A 24,018-nucleotide genomic window follows, 5' to 3' on the forward strand; every position below is an offset into this window, starting at 1 on the left:
TATGAAAAATTGTGGAATAAATCTCGTCTAATTCGGAAAGCATTACAGGTATGTTTTGTACTGTATATATGATGCATATTTTTTCGAAGTTTATGAATTTAATTTTTTTTTGTTATGCAGACAATGTTTGTTTAGGGTCAGAGGTCAAATATGACTGGTCACGTGTGTGGCCTCACACGGAAGCATTTTTTTCATAACTCCTTTTTCTCTTACAAACTGTGACTTTTAAAAAGCTAGAATGTTCATATATTTAGCAGACATGCGTTATAGTTCTGTATGTATGAAAATAGCAATGAATAAGATTAATCTCTTACAAGAATTTGTTAATGTATTAATTTAGATGATGACATTAGGTCAAATGTGTGAAATTTGGTTCACTTTCCAAAGAATGGTCCTAATAAACATTCATATCAAGTGATGAAGGGAGAGAGACCCTGGGTGGATCGATGGGTCATGGGTTGCTTGCAATTTAAACAATTGGGTCCCCAGACTTGCATTCCTCTGCACTGGAAATGTGTGGATGGGTAATTCACTTAACAACTTCTTGCCTCATTCCCCCAAAACCAAACTATGCACCAATGTTTTGGCTGCCTTTTTCTCCAACTGGTCACATATGCTACATTCAGCTGAGCAGGTCCCTTCAGCAGCAACTGGGGAACGAAATAGCAGGTAATAGAAAACAAAAAAGAAAATCAAGCTGGAAGTTCTCAGCAGGTCAGGTGGGGAATTAAGTAGAATTAATGTTTCAGGTTGAGGTCTTTAAAGAACTGGACACGTGGACAAATACAGTGCATTCAGAAAGTAATCGGACCCCTTCACTTTTTCCACATTTTGTTACGTCACAGCCTTATTCTAAAATGGATTAAATTCATTTTTGTTTATCATCCATGTGCACACAATACCCCATAATGAAAAATCAAAAACAGGTGTTTAGACATTTTTGTAAAGTAGTTAAAAATAAATAACTGAAATACCTGTATTACATTTACATAAGTATTCAGACCCTTTGTTGAGGTACCTTTGGCAGCAATTACAGCCTCAAGCCTTCTTGGGTTTGACGCTACAAGCTTGGCACACCATTATTTGGGTAATTTCTCCCATTCTTCTCTGCAGATCTTCTCAAGCTCTGTCAGGTTGGATGGGGAGCGTCAATGCACAGCTATTTTCAGGTCCCTCCAGAGATGTTCTATCGGGATTCAAGTCCGGGCTCTGGCCGGGCCACTCATGGACATTCACAGACTTGTCATGAAGCCACTCCTGTGTTGTATTGGCTGTGTGCTTAGGGGCATTGTTCTGTTGAAAGGAGAACCTCTGCCCCAGTCTGAGGTCCTGAATGCTCAGGAGCAGGTTTTCATCAAGGATCTCTCTGTACTTTGCTCCGTTCATCTTTCCCTCAATCGTGACTAGGCTCCCAATTCCTGCCACTGAAAAACATCCCCACAGCATGATGCTGCCACCACCATGCTTCGCCGTAGGTATGGTTTTGGCCAGGTGATGAGTGGTGCCTGGTTCCTTCCAGACGTGACACTTGGCATTCAGGCCAACGAGTTCAATCTTGGTTTCATCTGACCAGAGAATCTTGTTTAGGAGCCTTTTGGCAAACTCCAAGCGAGCTGTCATGTGCCTTTTACTGAGGAGTGACTTCCATCTGGCCACTCTACCATAAAGGCCTGATTGGTGGAGTGTTGCAGATATAGTTGTCCTTCTAGAATTTTCTCCCATCTCCACAGAGGAACTCTGGAGCTCTGTCAGAATGACCATCGGGTTCTTGGTCACCTCCCTGACCAAGGCTCCTTTCTCTCGATTGATCAGTTTGGCCGGGTGGCTGCCTCTAAGAAGAGACGTGGTGGTTTCAAAGTTCTTCCATTTAAGAATGACGGAGGCCACTGTGCTCTTCGGGACCTGCAATGCTGCCAAAATTGTTTTATAACTTTCCCCAGATCTGTGTCTCCAGATCTGTGTCTCGACTGAGGTCTCCGGACAATTCCATCATCTTCATTGCTTGATTTTTGTTCTGACATGCACTGTCAACTGCAGGACCTTATATAGACAGGTGTGTGCTTTTCCAAATCATGTACAATCAATTTAATTTACCACTTGTGAACTCCAATCCACTTGTAGAAACATCTCAAGGATAATCAATGGAAACAGGATGCACCGAAGTTCAATTCTGAGTGTCACAGCAAAGGGTCTGAATACTTATCTAAATGTGAAATTTCAGTTATTTATTTTTAATTACTTTGCAAATATTTCTAAACACCTGTTTTTGCTTTTATATTATGAGGTATTGTGTGTAGATTGATGATAAAACAAATGAATTTAATCCATTTTAGAATAAGGCTGTAACGTAACAAAATGTGGAAAAGGTGATGGGGTCTGAATACTTTCTGAATGCACTGTAAGTACAGTTTTAGTTGCAGAAAGACGGAGAGATAGAGGAATACTTGTAATAGGATGGGCCAAAGTTGTCAAGGTAACAATCACTTTAAAAACTGCATTTGGATCAAGATGATAAGGAAATAATTTGAGACATAATAAATTGGAGCAGGAAGGTTCAATTCAATTCTATACCCTTCCCTGTAAAAGGTAAGAGTTGCTGCAGAAGATAAGAGATGTCTCCAGAGATGCTGCCCGACCTGCTGAGTTACTCTTCCACTATGTTTTTTGATAAATCAGCATATGCAACGCCTTGTGCCTCTTCCCCATCATTTCAATTTCAACCAAACATTTTTTTCTCATGGAACTTATAATGCCACAGTAGAAGTTGTTAAAGCTCATCTTTTTATTTGTTCTCCTTCATCCAGTAACATAGAACATTATAGAATGCTTCCATTCAGTTTGCAAGGGTGACGAGCATCCAGTTGCTTATCTCTTTAATTCCCCTCCAACTTTCATTCTCTGCATCTCCAGTCTCCAACAGCATTGGCAAACATAAAATCGGGAAAAATGTAATCTGTCTCTGGGAACATGGGAACCATCAGTAGTAAGTTTAATAATTCCACGTAAAACACAATTGTTCTCACAGATGTGGCTGTTCCATACTGTTTCAATTTATGTCTCGGATTGATTAGGTATCATTTTATCCTAACCTATTTTTAAAACTTGATCTGTAAATTTGATCTGTATTGTACGTAAGGTCACTGGGTCATAGGGCTGGATGCACGGAGCCGCTCAATCCATCTGGAGGACATCCGTAACTTCCAGTATATGTTATTAATGCAAGAAACGCGTACTTTTCTACCTGTTAAAAACCGCCAAAATGTTGAATTTTTGCGCTGTAAAAAAATTGTGGAAGTCGGGGTAACCGTGAGAGACATGTACCCAACTTCAGAATTCCAAAGGTGAAGCGAAATGAAGGTAAAGAGAAGCGAGAACCGAAGGGACAACAACCGCTAAAGTGCTTGACGAACATTGGCTTGGCGCACAAGGCATTATTTGTGTTTTTTCTTGATTCCTTTGGTATCTAAAAAGTCTGAGAAGTGATAAATCTGGTTGTAGATTTTGCTTCAGAGGCGTTTCCTTTTTGTATGTAAAAACCACTTGAGAACCATGGGCGATTTTAAAATTTTACAGCCAGATTTATCACTTCTGAAACATTTTAGATGCCAAAGGAATCAAGAAAAAACACAAATAATGCCTTGGTTGATGAAATGCAGTGAGCAAACGGTCAATGTTTGCCAAGCACTTTGGCTGTTGTTGTCCCTTCAGCTCTCGCTTCTATCTACCGTAATTTCTCCTCACTTTTGGAATTCTGAAGTAGGCTAAATGTCTCTGACGCTTATCCTGATTTCCATAATTATTTACAGCGCAAATATTGACAATTTCGGCGGGTTTTAACGGGCCAGCTACGCTGGAAACAATGGTCAGTGCTTACTTGCAGTTCATCGCGTGTACTCCATTTGGCGTAGCGTAGCAATACTACGGGTCATGAGTCGTGACCCGACTGCCGTGAAACCTCCCTATTCGTAATTTGTATCTAACGGAATCGGGATATGGGGAGAAAGCAGGAACGGGGTACTGATTCTAGATGATCAGCCATGATCATATTGAATGGCGGTGCTGGCTCGAAGGACCGAATGGCCGGACCCCGGACATCCTCATTGGTAAACTGGTCACTCTCGGCCTCCCCACTGTCACATGTGCCTGGATTAAGGATTTCCTCACAAACCGGCCCCAGACTGTGAGACTTGGCCCCCACCTCTCCTCCACTCGCAGGTTGAGTACCGGTTCCCCACAGGGCTGTGTGCTAAGCCCCCTCTTATACTGTCTCTACACCTACGACTGTAGTCCGGCCCACAACAACAACCGCATCGTCAAATTTGCTGACGACACTACTGTGGTCGGACTTATTTCAAAGGGAGACGAGGCAGCCTACAGAGAGGAAGTCCTGAAGTTGACAACCTGGTGCTCAGAAAACAATCTGGCTCTGAACACCAGGAAAAAAAAAGAGCTCATTGTCGACTTCAGGAGGCACAGCACCGACTTAGTCCCCCTACACATTAACGGCGAGTGTGTGGAGAGGGTCAACACCTTCCGGTTTCTCGGCGTCCATATCGCGGCTGACATCTCCTGGACGGACAACACGACAGCGGTCATCAAGAAGGCTCAGCAGCGGCTGCACTTCCTGAGGGTCCTCAGGAAGCACAACCTGGACTCTAACCTGCTGCTGACCTTCTACCGCTCGTCCATCGAGAGCCTGCTGACATACTGCATTACAGCATGGTATGGCAGCTGCACCATGGCAGACAGGGAGAGGCTTCAGAGGGTAACCAGGACAGCGCAGAGGATCATTGGTTGCCCTCTCCCCTCCCTGATGGACATCTACACCTCCCGCTGCCTTAGCAGGGCAAAGAAGATCACCAAAGACAGCTCCCATCCTGCGTTTGGACTGTTCGACCTGCTGCCCTCTGGAAGGCGCTATAGGTGCATCAAATCCAGGACAAACAGACTCAGGAATAGCTGCTTCCCGAGAATTATATCTACCATAAATTCAAATCCACACATGCACTGACTACACCGCCCAACACGGACTTCCATCTGTATATATGTATATATGTATGTAGCGCCGTAGAAATTGTGCACCTATTCCCCCCCCCCCCCCCCCCTGTTTTGTTTTTTTTCTGTTTCTTGTTTTTTGTGTAAAATTGTATGTATGCACTGAGTACGAGCAGCTTTCAGTTTCACTGTACATGTATAGTGACAATAAATGGCATATCATATCTATATCTACTCCTGCACCTATTTTTCTATGTTTCTAAATCAAAAAATAAGCGACAGACAAATCTGTATTTAAAACAGAAAATGCTGCAAAACCTAATGTTTTTCAGCAATTTCCGTTTTAATTTTGATAGCATTCTGTCAGACAATTCTCAATTCGCTCTACTTTTCTCTCAAAAAACCAACATGTCTTTTCATTGATCTTTCCGATGGCCGATCCTATTCCCTTCCCCAGTTTGCTTGAAAAAATAGGCTTTATTCACAACAAATATATACCAAACGGAACAAAAAACTTCATGCATTCTCTTAATAATTCAGTAGTGATCGCACCGATCTCATAGCAAACACACTAGCCCCACTAATACTATTTGACCTGCAGAATGACCTCATCCTCCTTCATTTCCTGGAAGGCTCAGTTCGACCCGGGGTGTGCGCATGAGTAGACGAGTGAAAGCCTGCGTACAGCGCACGCGCAGCCCGGCGTCTCCAGCCGACGCTCCGCGCCCCCGTCTTCGCGCATGCGCCTCGCCCAGCGGGAAAGCCCTGCTAGCAAAAAAATCGTGACGGTCGCGACTGCGCCTGCGCCCCACCCCCTCTTCCTCTTCCTCCCCGGCGAGATCCACACCCCGCATGCGCGCCGGCCCGGCCCGGCGACCGGCCCTCGTCTCCCCGCCCCTCACCCGCACCAGTGAAAGGCGTGTCCGCACCAGCCAACTGGAGCACACGTATTATTTTAAAATATAAAGTATGGGAACGCCTCCGGCGACAGGCGCAAAAATATAATCCCGGGTGTGAGGGAAGCTGCGGCTGGAGCGAGTGCGGTGATCGTCCCGGCGGATTAAGGAGCTGCTGCTGCCGCCGCCGACCGTTGTGTCCTCCGTGGCCTGGCGCCGGTCGACAGGTGGAGGAGGAGGCAAGAGAGGAGCCGCCGCCACCGACACCGACACCGCCACCGCATTGTCCCACAGGCCGCCGGCACCGAGCAAAGGACGCGGCCTCCCTCCCTCCCTCCCTCCCACCACCACTAGGGCCGCAGACTGAAGCGGGATCTCGCCTGGGTTCCCCACCGCCTCCCCGGCGCAGATGACTCGTAGATTCAGGTCAAGTTTCTCTTCCTTTTGTGAGAGGACTCCTGGCTTTCACTTCGATCGATGAGCGTTGAGAAAGGGGGGCTAGGGATTACGCTGGATTTATCACTAGAGCATCCGGTCTGTGGCTGCCCGACTTCCCTCGGAAGATTAAACATGCGATCCATCGCCGGCTTGGAGTCCAATCGCCGGTGAGGACATTGTACAAGGAAAATTCTCGGAGAAAGTTTCCCGTTGATATCTTCAACCCAGTAGTTTCTCCCCTGCGATCACTGGAATAGTTCATTTGTTCATTATTTATTTGATTGATTGACTGGGACTGACTGGCCTTGCCATGAATAACCTGTCTCTGAGTGAGCTGTGCTGCCTCTTCTGTTGTCCGCCCTGCCCGGGTCGCATCGCCTCCAAACTCGCTTTCCTGCCGCCGGAGCCCACTTACGCTCTGCTGCCCGACGAGTCCGGGGGCCACTGGAGCCTGCACCTGTCCGAGCGAGCCGACTGGCAGTACTCGCAGCGGGAGAAGGACTCCATCGAGGCCTTTATGACCAGGACGAGCCGGGGCAACCGCATTGGTTGTATGTTTATCCGTTGTTCCCCCAGCGCCAAATTCACGCTGCTCTTCTCGCATGGTAATGCCGTGGATCTGGGCCAGATGAGCAGCTTCTACATCGGTCTGGGCTCCAGAATCAACTGCAACGTCTTCTCCTACGACTACTCGGGTTACGGGGCCAGCTCTGGGAAGCCTTCTGAGAAAAACCTCTATGCAGACGTAGACGCGGCTTGGCAGGCCCTCAGGACCAGGTAGGGTAATACCACCACATGGTTTATCATAGACTATATGCCATCAGAGCAATCTTTTGAATTTAGCTCATCCAATAGTTCACCACACCCCTGCTGCCCTGCAAATTATTCAATTTCAATTATATGTATTCGCTTTTGAAACGTTATGTGAATTAATTTTATTACCTGCATTATGCTTTCAGACTCTGATACTGTTTGGTATCGTGTAGAATTCAACTGCCCTTTGGCTCTTTCATGCTGCCTACTTGATCTATTTGGCCCATATCCCTCCAAGCCTTTCTTATCAACAAATGTGTCCAAATGTCTTTTAAACATTAATTGTACTATGTAATCTTGGAACTGGTTCCATATACCCAGCACCCCTTGTAGGAAAACTTTGCCCCTCCAGATGGCATCATTTTAATTCTTAATTCTGATTACATGTGTATCTCTAAATTTAATTCCCGTTGGCACCCCTGACTTCAGCCATGCCTTCAGCTGCTTACGTAATCTAAATTCTGCTATTCCTTTACCAAAGCTCTTTACCTCTTGTACCTCCTTCATGGCACACCTTAAAGCTTTCCTCTCTGACTAAACATTTAGTCACCTTATTTTGTCTGAATGCCATTTTATTTTGTTCGCTAATTACTCTGAATGATTTAGGGGTGTTTTTGCTGTATTAAAATGTGACCAAATGAAGTTACTGTATCTTAACAAAAACAAAATCAGTTCTGTCTTTAATTACTACCTTTGCTTTCCACCATTTTCTTCCTTTGTCTTCCAGTGTTCTACCAGAGTATTAGTTTCTGTCTGTAATAAACATGCAGTTAAGATGTACCTGAAAAATCATTTGAAAGCCATGCTCCTTCAGACTTCATCTATCACATCATAGTGGGAATAGAAGGTAGACAAAAATGCTGGATAAACTCAGTGGGTTAGGCAGCATCTATGGAGTGAAGGAATTTCTGGTCGAGACCCTTCTTCAGACTGATGTGAGGGTGGGGGGGGAGAGAAGAAGAAAGGAAGAGGCGGAGACAGTGGGCTGTGGGAGAGCTGGGAAGGAGGAAGAAAGCAAGGACTACCTGAAATTGGAAAAGTCAATGTTCATACCGCTGGGGTGTAAACTTCCCAAGTGAAATATGAGGTGCTGCTCCTCCAATTTGCAGTGGGACTCACTCAGGCCATGGAGGAGGCCCAGGACAGAAAGTTTGGATACGGAATGGGAGGGGGAGTTGAAGTGCTGAGCAGGAGATCGGGTTGGTTAATGCGAACTGTGCGGAGGTTTTGGGCAAAGCGATCGCCAAGCCTGCGCTTGGTCTCACCGATGTAGAGCAGTTGACACCTAGAGCAGCGGATGCAATAGATGATGTTGGAGGAGGTGCAGGTGAACCTCTGCCTCACCTGGAAAGACTGCTTGGGTCCTTGGATGGAGTCGAGGGGGGAGGTAAAGCAACAAGTGTAACATTTCCTGCGGTTGCAAGGGAAAGTACCGGGGAGGGGGTGGTTTGGGTGGGATGGGACAAATTGACCAGGGGGTTACGGAGGGAGCAGTCTCTGCGGAAAACCGAAAGATGTGGCCAGTGGTGAGATCCCGTTGGAGGTGGCAAAAATGTCAGAGAATTATCTGTTGCAGGATTAGTTGTGGGATTGGAAATTAGTTAATATCTGGAAACTATGCACAATAAAGGCAGGTATTTAAGATTGGGAGTATGTGATATGTTGTGGTTCACACCAATGCCATGCTGTATCAGGTACTGACTTCTCAATAATGTTCTGAAGCTTGCACCCTCAAAATGGAAGGAATGCACGCCACAATTAGAATACATCTCCGATGTAACCTTTGTGCTGAATAAGTGTAAGAAAGAACTGCAGATGCTGGTTTAAATCGAAGGTAGACACAAAATGCTGGAGTAACTGAGCGGGACAGGCAGCATCACTGGAGAGAAGGAATGGGCGACTTTTCGGGTCGAGACCCTTTTTTCAGCCTGACCCGAAACATCACCTATTCCTTCCCTTCAGGGATGCTGCCCCGCTGAGTTACTCCAGCATTTTATGTCTACCTGTTGAATAAGGGTGTTCAGTATAGCTACGTGAAAGAATAATAACCAGAAATTTGCAGAATTATCACTGGCTGCTAAAAGCTAATGAACATCAATTATCTGTGCATTCAATAAAATGTGGCCAGTCGATGATAAAGGAAGTGGCAAACAGAAGAACTTGTACCCTGGCTGCATGATTGCACGGCTACAGAAAAGTACCAACTCGGGCTGGATCTTCAACTTCCTGGATGAAGTTTGTAATTCAAGAAAGAATGACCAATAAACTGCAAAGGAGAAATAGAATAAGAATAAACTATCATGAGACATACAACCAGCCTGTGGACCTTCTAAGGATTAGACTAGTAATAGAATGTTCTTCCTAATTTGAGGAAGGACATTCTTGCTATTGAGGGAGTGCAGCATAGGTTTACATGGTTAATTCCTGGGATGGCGGGACTGTCATATGCTGAGAGAATGGAGCGGCTGGGCTTGTACACTCTGGAGTTTGGAAGGATGAGAGGGTATCTTATTGAAACATATAAGATTGTTAAGCGTTTGGTCACGCTAGAGGCAGGAAACGTGTTCCCGATGTTGGGGGAGTCCAGTACCAGGGGCCACAGGTTAAGAATAAGGAGTAAGCCATTTAGAACGGAGGCGAAGAAACACTTTTTGACACAGAGTTGTGTGTCTGTGGAATTCTCTGCCTCAGAGGGTGGTGGAGGCCGGTTCTCTGGATACTTTCAAGAGAGAGTTAGACAGGGCTCTTAAAGACAGTGGAATCAGGGGATATGGGGAGAAGGCAGGAATGGGGTACTGATTGGGGATGATCAGCCATGATCACATTGAATGGCAGTGCTGGCTCGAAGGGCCAAATGGACTACTCCTGCACCTATTGTCTATAAAGGCAACCCGTGTTTCTTACAGGCGGGTGTGAGGATTTATAATGTGGAATAAGGAAATGGCAGAAAGATTAAACAATTACTTTGTGTCTGCCTTTGCAACGCAATAAGTACTGGAAAGTCATGCTTCCAGTGCAACTGAGGAAGTAAAATGTATTAATATTGGTGGACGCTCTGGTTATCCTCAAAGTTCTGTGGATTCTGGAATATTTCCTACAGATCGATAGATGGCAAATGTGGCATAATTTCACTCGAAAATGAGGAAAAAGAATACGTGGTGTTAACAACCTCTCAGACTGACGTCAGAAGTTGAAAATGCAAAAATTTAAAGTTAATGATTAGATTTCAAGACATCTAAATAAATAATGATATGATATGAAAATACTCCATATGGATTTACAAAATGGATGTCGTGTTTAAGTAATGTATCTACTAGGTAGATGAGTGGGATATAAATGTGATGTGATATATTTGATTTTTTGAAAGTCTTTGGATTAGATTGCTGAGCAAAGCTAGAGAAATGGTGTACACACTGATATACTGGTATAGATTGAGAATGTAGTTAAATAAAAGGTAGGAATAAAAAGAACCACTTAGTTGGCAAATGGAGACAAACTGAGTGAGTTGGCAACAACAGGGCAGATGCAGTGTAATATGGAAAAATGCGAGGGTATCCACTTTAATTTAAAGCAAAAAATACTTGTAAACTTACTTGTAGGGTAAGATTTTAGGAAAGTTGATATTTAAAGGGATCTGGTGCCTTTGCATATGTCATTCAAAGTTAGCATGTAGTTGCAGCAGGCCATGAAGAAGATAATAAAAAGTACCTTTACGTTTGCTACTGGAGGATTTGAGTATAAGATACAAAGCTGCCTCATAATTGTGTATTGATGAGACCACACTATTTCCATAATATTAATTTCCTTGCCTGTAAGCTTCTGCTTGCCATGGTGGAGTTCAGTGTTGATTTACCAGGCTGATTTCTAGGATGATAGGTCTATCGTATGAAGAGTTTGAGTCGGCTGGATCTCCATTCTCAATTGTTTAGAAGAATGAGAGGTGACCGCAGTGAAACATACAAAATACTTGAAGGGCTCAATATTATAGATACTGGGAGGATGTTTCTCCTAACTGAGGAATCTAGAACAAGGTTCATAACCTCAAACTAAGCGATAGAACTGAAATGAGGATGTTTTTTTTTCTTCCAAGGCGGCGTTTCTTTTCCAGAGGTCTGTGAAGATTCAATCCGTTGATAACATTTGATTACAATCAAAACAGATTGGTAGATTTCTGAACATTGACGTATGACGTATATTGCCTTCCATAAAGTATATTGACTATTGCTACAATTATGTTCAGCTGTGAGTTACGTGGCCCAGCCGCGCCGCCCCCCCCCCCCCCCCCCCCCCCCCACTCTCCCTCTCTAGGAAGTGGTGAATATTGGGATCTATGGGTGAGTGGTGGAGTATTGCGTTGGGGAACCAGCCCTCCCATGTGATGCCACGCTCCCAACCCCTCAATCTCTGCCCGTCCCTCTCCACCCCCCTCGTCCCCCGTCCCCCCCGTCCCTCTAGCTGCGCCTGCGCAGTTGGGGGTTATGCGTGAGTGGATAGGGCGGGAGATGAGGTAAAAGGAGCAAATTAATAATATTAATATAATATCAAGGTGGGGGATTAGTGTGTATGGGGGGGGGGGGGGGTTAGTGTGTTTGTGCGTGTGTGACGCCGAAGGTCACCCCTCCCCACAACGCGACTGGACCCAACGGGTCCCCCTTGGTCAAGTAAGTAATAATTGTTTACATACCCTGGTGTTGGTTGTATTATTCAAATTGTGTATTCTGCACATAAAAATTTGTGTGGAATCTTTTGTTTGGTATCTCTGGTCTTCTCAAATTGTTGAGCTCTGATTGCATCTAAGGTTGATTGATTTCCTACGGATTACTTTGAATACATTAAGTGAAAAAAACCTCATGCTATTTGTGGCTAATATTAATTTAGAAATAATTGGTACTGTTGCATGCAGCCTTTTGAATATTTAAGGATCACTGTGACCACTGAATCAATAGGTTGGACAATATCTGGTTCTGTCAATTTTGCTGATTGGTGCTAATTTTCTATCAGATTTTGACAAATATTTTATGAATGTAAAAGTAGATTAAGTACTAGCACTTATTGATTTTTAATGCCTTTTATTTAATCCTAATGCTGCTCCAAAAAATTAATCTAAGATGGCAGTAATGTAAAACCGAAAAAGCACGGACTGACTGGGATCTTAACTATGGTCAGTGGTGGAAAGTACACTCGTGAAGACCTACATGTTGTGAGCAATATCACTGAACCGGCCACCAAAAATAAACAGCTCGGGTGCTGGGAAGAGGGAGTGGCCAGGGTGCAATTTGTCCTTGATTGTGCTGCTTGCCTTGCCGAGGCAGTGCGAGGTATAAATGGAGTCCATGGAAGGGAAGTTGGTTTGTGATAGTCTGGGCTGCGTCCACAATTCACTGCAATTTCTTGCAGTCTTGGATGGAGCTGTTCCGAAACCCAATGTGTAGGAAAGAACTGCAGATAGTGGTTCCCCGACATTATAATCAAACCCGCCAACATGTGCCGTGGTAATCTGGCACGCTGACCTCTACTGGGGTAGAGGCCAGGCAACAACTCTCAGCCACCACCTCCTACATCCTTGGACCATGATCGCATAGACGAGCACCAGGGCATAATATCACCATTTCATTACTTCCAGCTGTCTGCCCTACAAAGCCTCCAACCTTATAGATTCCCAGACCTGCGCGTCCTGATGTTATCTTCTCCCCAAAATCCACAAACAGAACTGCCCTGGCAGACCCATTGTTTCTGCTTGTTCATGTCCCACTGAATTAATTTCCACATTCCTCGACTCCATCCTAACTCCTCCTCGGTGCTATCTCTTGCACCCATGCAGAACTCATTGACTTCATCAACTCCACGACTAATTTTCATCCTGCACTCACTTGGACAATCTCCGACATTTCCCCTACCGTTTCTAGATCTCACCGTCTCCATCACAGGAGACAGACTATCGACTGACATCTATTATAAACCCACTGACTCCTATAGCTATCTAGACTACGCTTCTTGTCCCCTCAATATTCCACAGCTCCGCTCGTACTCCCCCTCCCCCCATCCGTCCCACAGTCCCACATGCCCTCACATTCCACCTCATTAACCGTTGCATACAGCACGTAATCCTCTGACATTTTCGTCACCTCCAACGTGATCCCGATAATAGCCACCTTACCATCTCCACCCCTTTCTGCTTTCCGCAGAGACTGTTTCCTCCGCAACTCTCTGGTCACCTCGGCCCTTCCCACCCAACCCACCCCAGGTACTTTCCCCTGCAACTGCAGGAGTTGCAATGCATGTCCTTATACCTCCCTTTCGACTGTCCGAGGACCCCGGCAGTCTTTTCAGGTGAGGCACAGATTCACTTGCATCTCCTCCAACCTCATCTACTGTATCCACTGTTCCAGGTGTGGTCTCGTATATTGGCGAGACCAAGCGCAGGTTTGGCGATTGTTTCGCTGAACACTTCAGCTCATTCTGCCTAAACCTACCTGATGTCCTGGTTGCTCGACAGTTTAACTCCCCCTCCCAATTCCACGCTGACCTTTCTGTCCTGGACCTCCTCCACTGTCAGAGTGAGGCCCAGCGCAGATTGGAGGAACAGCGCCTCGTATTTCACTTTGGTAGCTTACTCCCAGCAGTATGAACATTGACTTCTCTAACTTCAAGTACCCCTTGCTTTCCCTTACTCTACATCGCCTCTCCCTTCCCAGTTCTTCGACCAGTCTTGCGTCTCCGACTACATTTTATCTCTGTCCCACCCACTCCCGTGACATCGGTCTGAAGAAGGTTCTCAACCTGAAATGTCACTCATTCCTTCTCTCCAGAGATGCCACATGTCCTGCTGAGTTCCTCCAGCATTTTGTGTCTGTTCCGAAAGCAAGCTGTGAAGCATCCTAACAAAAGTAGTTGTAATGAGCTGAAAGTCGCTATACTAATAGAGATCTTTTATTTTGCTTTGCAGTTTTATGATACTAGTAGCCCTCTGGAACTCTGTCAATGACCTTGTGTTAGCATCATTATTTCAAATGCTGTTTAGTGTCCAGTCAAGCTGCACCCAGCCTGTGCGTAGCTACGGCTGCATGAATATCTTGTGTTATTCCTTCACTTGGGAATTCTGCTTAGCTTGTATGAATATTTTGTCACATCAGTAGTTTTGGATTAAAATGTTGTGCTCATTGGTGGATGCCATGTGCTTGCAGGACCATCAGATACTTTCACTTTATATCAGTTTGATGTAATGTTGGTTGTTGAGAATGGAAGATCAGCGAGATGCTTTTAAAGGTTTGGGAAATTGTAGATCTTGGACCTCAGTAATGAAGACACAGTCGCCAAAAGTGTAATGTTAAGATAAGGATGAACTAGAGCTAAAAACTTGAAGGAGTATTGAGATCTCAGTCATGGAGTTGAAGGAACTAATAAGGAAGGGGAGAGACAAAGTCATCCAAAGAGTTGTGCCTGATTTGGATGGATCAATTCTACATGATGAAGAAAGTAAACTAACATTTATCTGTATCTCGATGGATGAAATTAATAGTGCAGAATATGTTTACTTGTATGCAATAATTATTCAATAGCTATCTACTAATAATTGGATGGTGATGATGATTTCTTCACAGGGCTGAACACAAGATTAATGCTATTTTCTTTTTAAATAGTGTACTCAATTACAATAGTATAGTTATTGTAAACCTTAACCTCAACCGCTTAAACACGGCTCTAAGTGCATTCTGCTTTTGCGTCTCTGCATTGTTAATGTGATTTCTGTAAAAAAATCACTCCCATTTCAAATTTTTTCTCAATTGTTGGAGGTGCAGGGGAGGGATGGGGACAGGTGAAGAAAGAGCCAAGAGGGGATGAATGGGCATTGGTTTTTATGTCATCAGTTCCTGGTACCTCAAATTCTGCAAGGACTTGTTGCAAGTTCAGAATGTGTGATTTTGTTTCAAGTATGTTGCTTCACAGGACCTGCTGCTGATGAGTCAGACTGCAGCAAACTTTATGCTTTTCTGAAGCTTGTCCGTTGGGTGTGCCCTATCATAATTAACTGCCATAGTAATAGTTTTGTCATGTCTATAAACACATTTGGGTGTTGACAGTAAGTAATTACAAGAACAGCACCTGGAAATTTGGTAGATGGTGAAGAGACCTCTTTGGGTGTTTTATTTCTATTGTGCTTTAAAAAAAAATACAAATTTTAATCCAAACCAGCAAATTAGAGCCTAATGTGTATTTGACCATTGTTTCAGGAAGTGATTATATGATGGCCTTTTGCTTATCCATTCTTTTCTCAGCACATCATCCCTTACAAGAATGATCCCAGGAAAGAGTAGATTAATCTATGATGAACATTTGTCGGCACTGGGCCTGTACTCGCTGGAGTTTAGAAGATTGGGAGGGGATCTCATTGAAATGCAGAATAGTGAAAGTGGATGTGGAGAGGATGTTTCCACTAGTGGGAGAGTCTAGGACCAGAGGTCATAGCCTCAGAATTCCCTGACTCCATTATCTTCTCTTCCCCCCCCCCCCCCCCCCCCCCCCCCCCCCCCCCCCCCCCCCCCCCCCCCCCCACCCCCCCCCCCCCCCCACCCCAGAGATAGATAGATTTTTGATTAGTACAGGTGACCTAATTCTACTACTCCTATTCCTTATGACAACTCAGTGGATCAGGCAACATGAGTAATGCATTTTCTCCTGAATTCCCGTTGGGCTTGTGGTGACTGATACACTTTGGACTTAGCGGCACGGGTGGAATCTTGGATCCCGGGCATGAACGGAGGTGATCGAGGGAGCTGCAGAACAGAGAACAGAGACGCTGGCGGTCAGAGGAAGATTTACCGTAAAAGTCATAACTGGGATAGTGAGAACTTGTACATTCTAATTCCGACACTTGCACAAACCAACAGAGCCTTTTGGTGCCAAGAGGGACCAGAGGTCATAGCCTCAGAATTCCCTGACTCCATTATCTATCTTCTCTTCCCCCCCCCCCCCCCCCCCCCGTTTTAAAGGCAGAGATAGATAGATTTTTGATTAGTACAGCTGTCAGAGGTTATGGGGAGAAGGCAGGGGAATGGGGTTAGGAGAGAAGGATAGATCAGCCATGATTGAATGGCGAAGTAGACATGATGGGCCGTATGACCTAATTCTACTCCTATCACTTATGACGTGATCTTATTGGCCATGGCTCAGTGCTGGAGAGCTAGCTCCTCGAGTTACTGCAATCATTTGGTTAAGGTGCTTGTTGGTATTCTAGGAATAACATTTGTTAGAATATGCTGGATCCAGCAACAATGAAGGATGATATATTTCCAAATTGGGGTGGTATATGACTCGGTGAGTATCAACAGGTGATGGTATGCATGCTGCCCAATCCTTTATGATGGTGACAGCATTCACATGTTTGGGAGAATTTGCCAAGGCGCGTTACATCCATGCATTTTATGGTTGGTGCACACTGTGTATCCACTGCACAAGTGGTGGATTAGAATAAAAGTTTAAGTTGGTAGATGTCATGCGAAGTGAGCAAGCTGTTTCATCCTGCAAAGTTGAGCATCTCGAAGATTGTTGGAGCTGAACACATTCAGATAAATGATGAGTATGCCGTCAAACAGAGGTAACTGAAGAAGTTCATAGAGTGAATCCCAGATCTAATGGTCAAGGCAACTATTTGTGGATGTCATGGATGGAAATTTGGGGATGATCAGGGGACAAGAGTTAGAACTGGAGTTGGTTAGAGCAATATGGAAGGGAATTAAAATCTGACAATATGCACTTTAACCACATGTGATTTTTATTTTATTTTTTGTTTATTACAAATCTCAAATTGTGGAGTACAGAGCCAAATAAATAAATGATGGGTCTTTGCCCCAAACATTATGGAGGGCACTGTAAAATTCTTATATTTCCTCACAGGGCACGAGTTCATCAACAGACACCCAGAGCGCACACGATCTAACTCGCCCACTTGCCTCTCGTACAGGGCAAATTACAATCACCAATTAACCTGTCAGCGCCTCTTTGGGATATGAGAAGAAACCAAGCAAACGGGAAAAACCTATGGTGTCACATGAAAAATGCACAAACTCCGTACGGAAGGTCTGGATGGAATCTGGGTCATTGGAGTTATGACGTAGCAGCACTGCCCGTGTGCCACTATAGCACCCTAAATTATTCAGTTGCATATTTTCAGTTTAGTTTTCTTGTCACGTGTACCGAGGTACAGTGAAACTGTACTGTTTGCACTTTGATTTTAAATAAAGTGGGCAGCTTATCACACATTAATTAAAATAGCCTTTTTACCTTTCCCTATAATAAAATAAGTTTCTGAAGTAATGCAAAAAACATGGAATTTATACTTGGGGTTTTTCAAATGCCCAGTGGATGGAATAATGTTACGTTTGACAAAAATAAGATATTGCTTCCCTCTTCTGAAGACTCAGTTATAGTTTCACAAAAAATCAGCTGCTTGCTCTTGTCTCAATGATTCAGATGCAAGATCAGATGAATGGAGGGCATTAGAGTCTCTCCAACCCTGTCCCCTGAAACATTACAACAGATCACAAATTCAATATTGATAAAGAGTCTGTAATTTCAGGATCCATTTTGTCTTATAGCCTTGTGCCACTCAAGCTGAAAATAGTTGGCCAAGAGAAGACTGACCAATGCATAGTCAAAGTAAATGTAAACAAATATACCTGGACTTCAGTGTTTTATACAACGTGTGGCTCCACACTTTCGATGTAAAAGATTGTTGGTGGGAGAGCTTCGATGAATAGCCTCAGCAGGATACCTCCAGGTTGAAATAAATTGGATAAATGGATCAACTCTGCAGCTTGTAAGTTTAAGTAATAAACTTGTTGGCTTTAGTTATGTAAACTATTTAAACTACCTCTTTAATATAGAATATGAATACAAAATTAACTGGACAGATTTAGTAAACAGTAATTTATTTGTGCAGTGAAGTTGCAGTCGCTTCCTTCACAATAATAAAGTATTTCAATTGTTAAAAATATAATCTTAAACCTCAAAAACAACTGAAACTTGTCAATTTAAACATCAAGATCTAAGGATTCCATCCCGTAACAGATTCAAAGACAAAATAGTGCAGATTTTGGAAACCTGAAAGGCAAGCAAAAAATGCTGAAAATACTTGGGTCAGGCTGCATTTGTGGAGAGAAATAGAATTAATGTTTCAAGTTATTGATCTTTCATCCTAATCAGATTCAACCAGAAGCTTAAATCTTGCATTTTCTGAAAGCAGGCAAGAATTATAGAATTCTGGTGATTTCAGCTTTTCAGACTAATGACTGTCAGGTCTCAACGTGCAAAAGATTTTAATACATGCAAATTGAGATTCATCCATTTTGCAAATAGTCTTAAGTGGTCAAATAATGTTAAGCGGTTTCATTTACTGGACTGCAAAGAGCAAACGGAAGGATGCATATTAATATTTAACCAGATGCTTCAACACATAACATAATGCGTATTGCTCTTCACACAAGCATCAAAATGACTAAATCCAATATGAAATAAAAACATTAATGATGTTATATCTATAAAAAGCCTTGAAATGTTTTATCAGATTTTGTACAGCACAAACTAACAATGCATGATGTTTGTCATGCGGAAAGGCTTTACACTTCCTTGCCTATTATTTCACATGCCTGCATCACTAAAACGTTGCACAGGAATTTGCCTTTTGCCCCTTGGGAATTAACTTAAGTCTGGAAATAACTTCAAGGACTTTCTAAAGAATCCAATCAATCCATGTCAGTGTTTATACTTCACATGAGTCTCCTCCCACCTTATTTTGGGTCTCAATATGTGCTTCTATTCCTCCATGCCTTTACAGCTTTGTGATATAATTCCTATGAAAACATTCTCATATTACAGCATTTTGAAATATATTTACCACCAAATACCCTATTTAGCAAATGTATATAGTTCTAAAATATATTCATTTTTTCCGCTCCAATATAGCTGCATCTGCAAATTTGATGTTTTATAATATCTATTTTTTAAATATATGAATGGTTTATAAATGTGGCATTATTGCTTATGAGATGTCATTTTCCATTTTCTGCTGCTTCAGATTAATCCATTACATTCTGCTTTAAGTGTAAGGTTGTTAGATGTGGCCCTTGTGGCTAAGGGGATCAGGGGGTATGGAGAGAAGGCAGGTACGGATACTGAATTGGATGATCAGCCATGATCATATTGAATGGCGGTGCAGGCTCGAAGGGCCGAATGGCCTACTCCTGCACCTATTTTCTATGTTTCTATGTTGCTTTCCATCTGACCATTTGTTCCCTGAAATTACATAATCTGGTTATTTATTCAGTCGATTTGGCAGAATGATCTACCTTTTCTTTGAAATCTAGATGGATAACACTCACCCTATTGTCCTCACCTCTTTTGTGAGAGTATTCAGCAAGGTAGTACTTAAAGCTTGATTGAGATTTTTTTTAAAGAGTCCCTTGGCCTGCCTTCTCTTTCTTAAACGTAGCTTTAAAAGCAGCAATCCAACAATGCCAGATTCTACTGGCAATATATTTTCTTTAAATTATTAAATATGTGTAAAAGCGACTGCTATTTTTTGCTAAAATCTTCCAAAATCTGCATATGCCATCCAGTGCAGGTATTTATTTTTAATTTTTCTAAAAAGGTTCAAAACCTTGTTTGTCTCATTCATGCTGCTTCATTAATTTGAGGCATCATCTTATTTTAAGCATGAGTCACTGTCAGCCATGGTTTTCTTATGCCCCTGTCCCACTTAGGAAACCTGAACGGAAACCTCTAGAGACCCAAGGTTTCTGTGCGGTTCTCGGAGGTTGCAGGTGGTTGCCGGAGGTTGCAGGTAGGGAGACTGACAAAAACCTCTGGGAACCGCATGGAAACCTTGGGTGGGGCACAAAGTCTCCAGAGGTTTCCGTTCCGGTTTCCTAAGTGGGACAGGGGCATTTGCATTTCAATTCAAATATCCATAATGTTTTCCTCAGAATCTGCTTTTCTCCAGGTTATGAATGTGAATTTAGTCATATTTCTAATCGGTATGTTGGGAAACATGCCTGTTAACCATTTCTGTTTAGTTTAGTGATAGAGTTGAAACAGGCCCTTCGGCCAGTTTGCAAACCTTCTGATCTCTGTCACACTTTTTGGCAATGACAACATTTTCCAAATTTGAGAGCTCGCAGTTTTCATGTAATCGAGTTTAAAAGCAGATCTGAAAACAAAAGTTTGCAGTCAAATTACAGGTGAATAGGCAGACACCATATATTACCCTCTCCACTTTCATAACAAGATACATTATAAGATAGACATGCAAACCATTTCAGTGGGATTTATATAGACATTTGTTCAATTCAGGCAGTTTTCGTGTTTTTTCCCAGAATTAATAATTCTAACATGACTGTTGAAATGTAACTGCAGTAATGATTAACAGTAACAAATAGCTTTTAAAAAGTTGGTTAATTCTCTGTTCATTGTTAGACTTGTATAAAATGAGAAAATGTAAATTTGCTAGTCTCATCGAATGGAATCAAAATTAAAATACATTTTAATTTATATTAAAGCATAGGAACAAGAGTCCATTCAACTCCAGTACTTTACCACAATTGAATTAGATAAAACACAACCTTAGTTCATCATCATTCATCTTTCATCTGTACTATTTAAGATTACCGCTTAAAAACACTGATCCCAATCTTGCAAATTTCAATTTAGTTAGGATCAATAAACTTTTGGTAGGATTGGGGAATGCAGAGTTTAATGTTTCCATTACACATGGGAAATGCTCTGTCCTAAATTACCGATATCTACTTGTGCTTTCCCACTAGAAAAGAGAGTGTTTTAAATGACTGAATGAATAAGTTTATTGGCCAAGTGTTCACATACAAGGAATTTGACTTGGTGCTCCGCCCGCAAGTGACAACATGACATACAATGACAGTTAAGAATGATAAATGAATGATAAATTAAGAATGAAACATTAAACATTAATAATAAAACAACATTGATTAAACATGTGAATTAAATATAATACCAGAGCAAAATGAGGCTACAGATTTTTGGTTATTGAGTAGAGCTACTACTCGTGGAAAAAAGCTGTCTGGCTGTGGCAGCTTTGACAGTCCAGAGTCACCTTCCAAAGAGAAGTAATTCAAAGAGTTTGTGGTCAGGGTGAGAGGGGTCAAAGATGATCTTACCCATTTGCTTCCTGGCCCTTGCAGTGTACAGTTTGTCAATGGAGGGAAGGTTTCAGCCAATAACCTTCTTAGCCAATCGGATGATTCGCTGCAGCCTCCAGATGTCTTGCTTGGTGGCTGAGCCAAACCAGACCATGATGGAGAAGGTGAGGTCATCTACGATGGCTATATTGAATTGGACCATCATTGCCTGAGGCAGATTGTGTTTCCTCAGCTGCCGCAGAAAGTACATCCTCTGTTGTGCCTTTTTGACGAGTCAATGGTACAGTGCTCGAAATTAATGGTTGCCCGGGTGCCAATGGCAACCTAAAGTCCCGCCGGGCAACCTAAAAGCCGTGCCATTTTGCCCAGCTTGGCAAGCACCCGGGACACCTGCCGCTCAACTCTGAGCGGGGGCCCCCTCTATCCCTCTCTGTCACTCTCTGTCTCTGCCCATCATCCGTGTCCGGGCCACCGGGCTCTGCTCAATGATCTTTGGCCGAGTCTCCGCTCTCCGGCCACTCCTCATCCGCCGGCACGGCCGGCCGTCTTGCACATGCGCATTGCCACGACCTACACACCCTCCACTGCACATGCATACAACCACGGCCAGCACATCATCGGCCACTCTGCACATGCGCACTGCCACGGCAACTGGTCGGCGCCGGGCACTTTCTCCCTCCCTGTGCAATGAGGGAGATCTGGCCACCATTGCTGTCCAGGGAGCTGCCTCGCCGCGACCTCTGAAAACCATCGCAGAATTACTCCTTGGAACTGGAGTAAATTTTGCTTCTTGGTTTCCTGGTCCTCCAAAAATATCCAAAAAAAACCTGCCTTAAATTTAGTTGCATCTGGTTGGGTAATTATGGTAGGGTGAAGACTATTCCATGCTTTAATTGTGCGGGGGAAGTCCATGGAGCAGTCAGCAACTCTGGATAGAAGAAATTAGGTGACGTTTTCGGTAGAGGCCCTTCTTTAGACTCCCTCTGGTTTTAATATTTTTAGTTTTGGTTTTACTGTGTAGAAATTACAGCAGTGTTTATACATAGTCCTCCCATTTCAAGGGCACCATAATGTTTGGAAAACAGCAATATAATGTAAATGAAAGTAGTCATGTTTAGTATTTGTTGCATTTCCTTTGCATGCAATGACTGCTTGAAGTCTGCGATTCATGGACATCACCAGTTGCTGGGAAAGTCGTGCTCAATTATGTTCAGATCGGGTGATTGACGGCCACTCGAATTGACCATTTTTTAGCTTTGACAAACTCCTTTGTTGCTTTAACAGTATGTTTGGGATCATTGTTTTGCTGTAGAATGAACTACCGACCAATTAATTTTGAGGCATTTGTTTGAACTTAAGCTGATAGGATGTGCCTATGCAATTATAACCATATAACCATATAACAATTACAGCACGGAAACAGGCCATCTCGACCTTTCTAGTCCGTTCCGAACACATAATCTCCCCTAGTCCCACTTCAGAATTCATTATGCTACTACCATCAGCAGTTGTATCATCAATGAAGATAAGTGAGCCAAAACCTTCAGCAGCCATACATGCCCAGGCCATAACACCCCCACCACCGTGTTTTGCAGATGATGTGGTATTTTTTTGAGCTTGAGCAGTTCCCTCTCTCCTTCATATCAGTGGTGGCAAGAGCCCCCCCTTCCTTCACCAGCCCATTATGCAGGCGGGGAACAGGGCAAGCGTGTCTGAGTGAAATTCACACGTTGCAAAGCCAATGTGATACAGCCACATACACCGCGATGAACAGGAAGGTTGACTCTGTTATTAAGACGGTGAAAGCACATTGTATGGGAAGGGTCACATAAGTCCTTTAAAAGGGAGGGAGCGAAGGAGTGGAGACAACTTTTAAGAAGCCAAAGATACACGGCTGTGAAGCTCAGCAGACATTAACATTACCAGACGGTTATCCTTGGTTTTGAAAACTACTGCTTGTGTTTTTTTTCCCCAATGAGCCAATGAAATTCACCGGTCAGCACCGGCTACACCTACCCCAACCTTCGACCTCCTGGCCACTCACTTACGGCACGAGAATTCTCGCTACTCTACATGGCGGCTTCGTTCTGGTTGCCGCTAATTTTTCAACATTAAAAAAATTTGCGGCAACCATAACGAGGCTGCCACTAGTTCCCAGAATGCGGGAACTCCTCATGTCCATGAAGGCGACTCCCCGGCAACCACCCGCGAACATGTGGTAACCGCAGTCGTCCAAAAAATCGCCTAAGTGGGACAGGTTCATTAATATTTGTCTCATCTGTCCACAAGACCTTTTTCCAGAACTGTGGTTTCTCTTTTTATTACTTCTTGGGAACCTTAACCTGGCCATCCTATTTTTGCGGCTAAACAGTGGTTTGCATCATGCAGTATTTCTGTTCGTGAAGTCTTTTGCGGGCAGTGGTCATTGACAAATCCACACCTGACACCTGAAGAATGTTTCTGATCTGTCAGACAGGTGTTTGGAGCTTTTTCTTTATTATAGAGAGAATTCTTCTGTCATCAGCTGTGGAGGTCTACCTTGGCCTGCCAGTCCCTTTGTGATTAGTAATCTCACCAGTGCTCTCTTTCTTCTTTATGATGTTCCAAACAGTTGATTTTGGTAAGTCTAAGGTTTGGCTGATGTCTCTAAGAATTTTAATCTTGTTTCTCAGTCTCATAATGGCTTCTTTGACTTTCATTGGCACAAC

The 24,018-nt window shown here is 43.4% G+C and overlaps 1 protein-coding gene across 1 annotated transcript in view; it reads left to right on the forward strand.

Annotated features, from left to right (window-relative positions):
- The first annotated feature begins 5,894 nt into the window (after window positions 1-5,894).
- Window positions 5,895-24,018, forward strand: part of abhd17b (abhydrolase domain containing 17B, depalmitoylase) — a 53,793-nt gene continuing 35,669 nt past the window's right edge. Inside the window, exon 1 of the mRNA XM_055632479.1 lies at window positions 5,895-7,106. Coding sequence (XP_055488454.1) covers window positions 6,640-7,106 — 467 coding nt within the window. The 5' untranslated portion in view covers window positions 5,895-6,639. The remainder of the gene's footprint in view (window positions 7,107-24,018) is intronic.

The sequence above is a fragment of the Leucoraja erinacea genome, chromosome 3 (assembly GCF_028641065.1).
Source record: "Leucoraja erinacea ecotype New England chromosome 3, Leri_hhj_1, whole genome shotgun sequence".
In the NCBI taxonomy this organism is placed as follows: Eukaryota; Metazoa; Chordata; class Chondrichthyes; order Rajiformes; family Rajidae; genus Leucoraja; species Leucoraja erinaceus.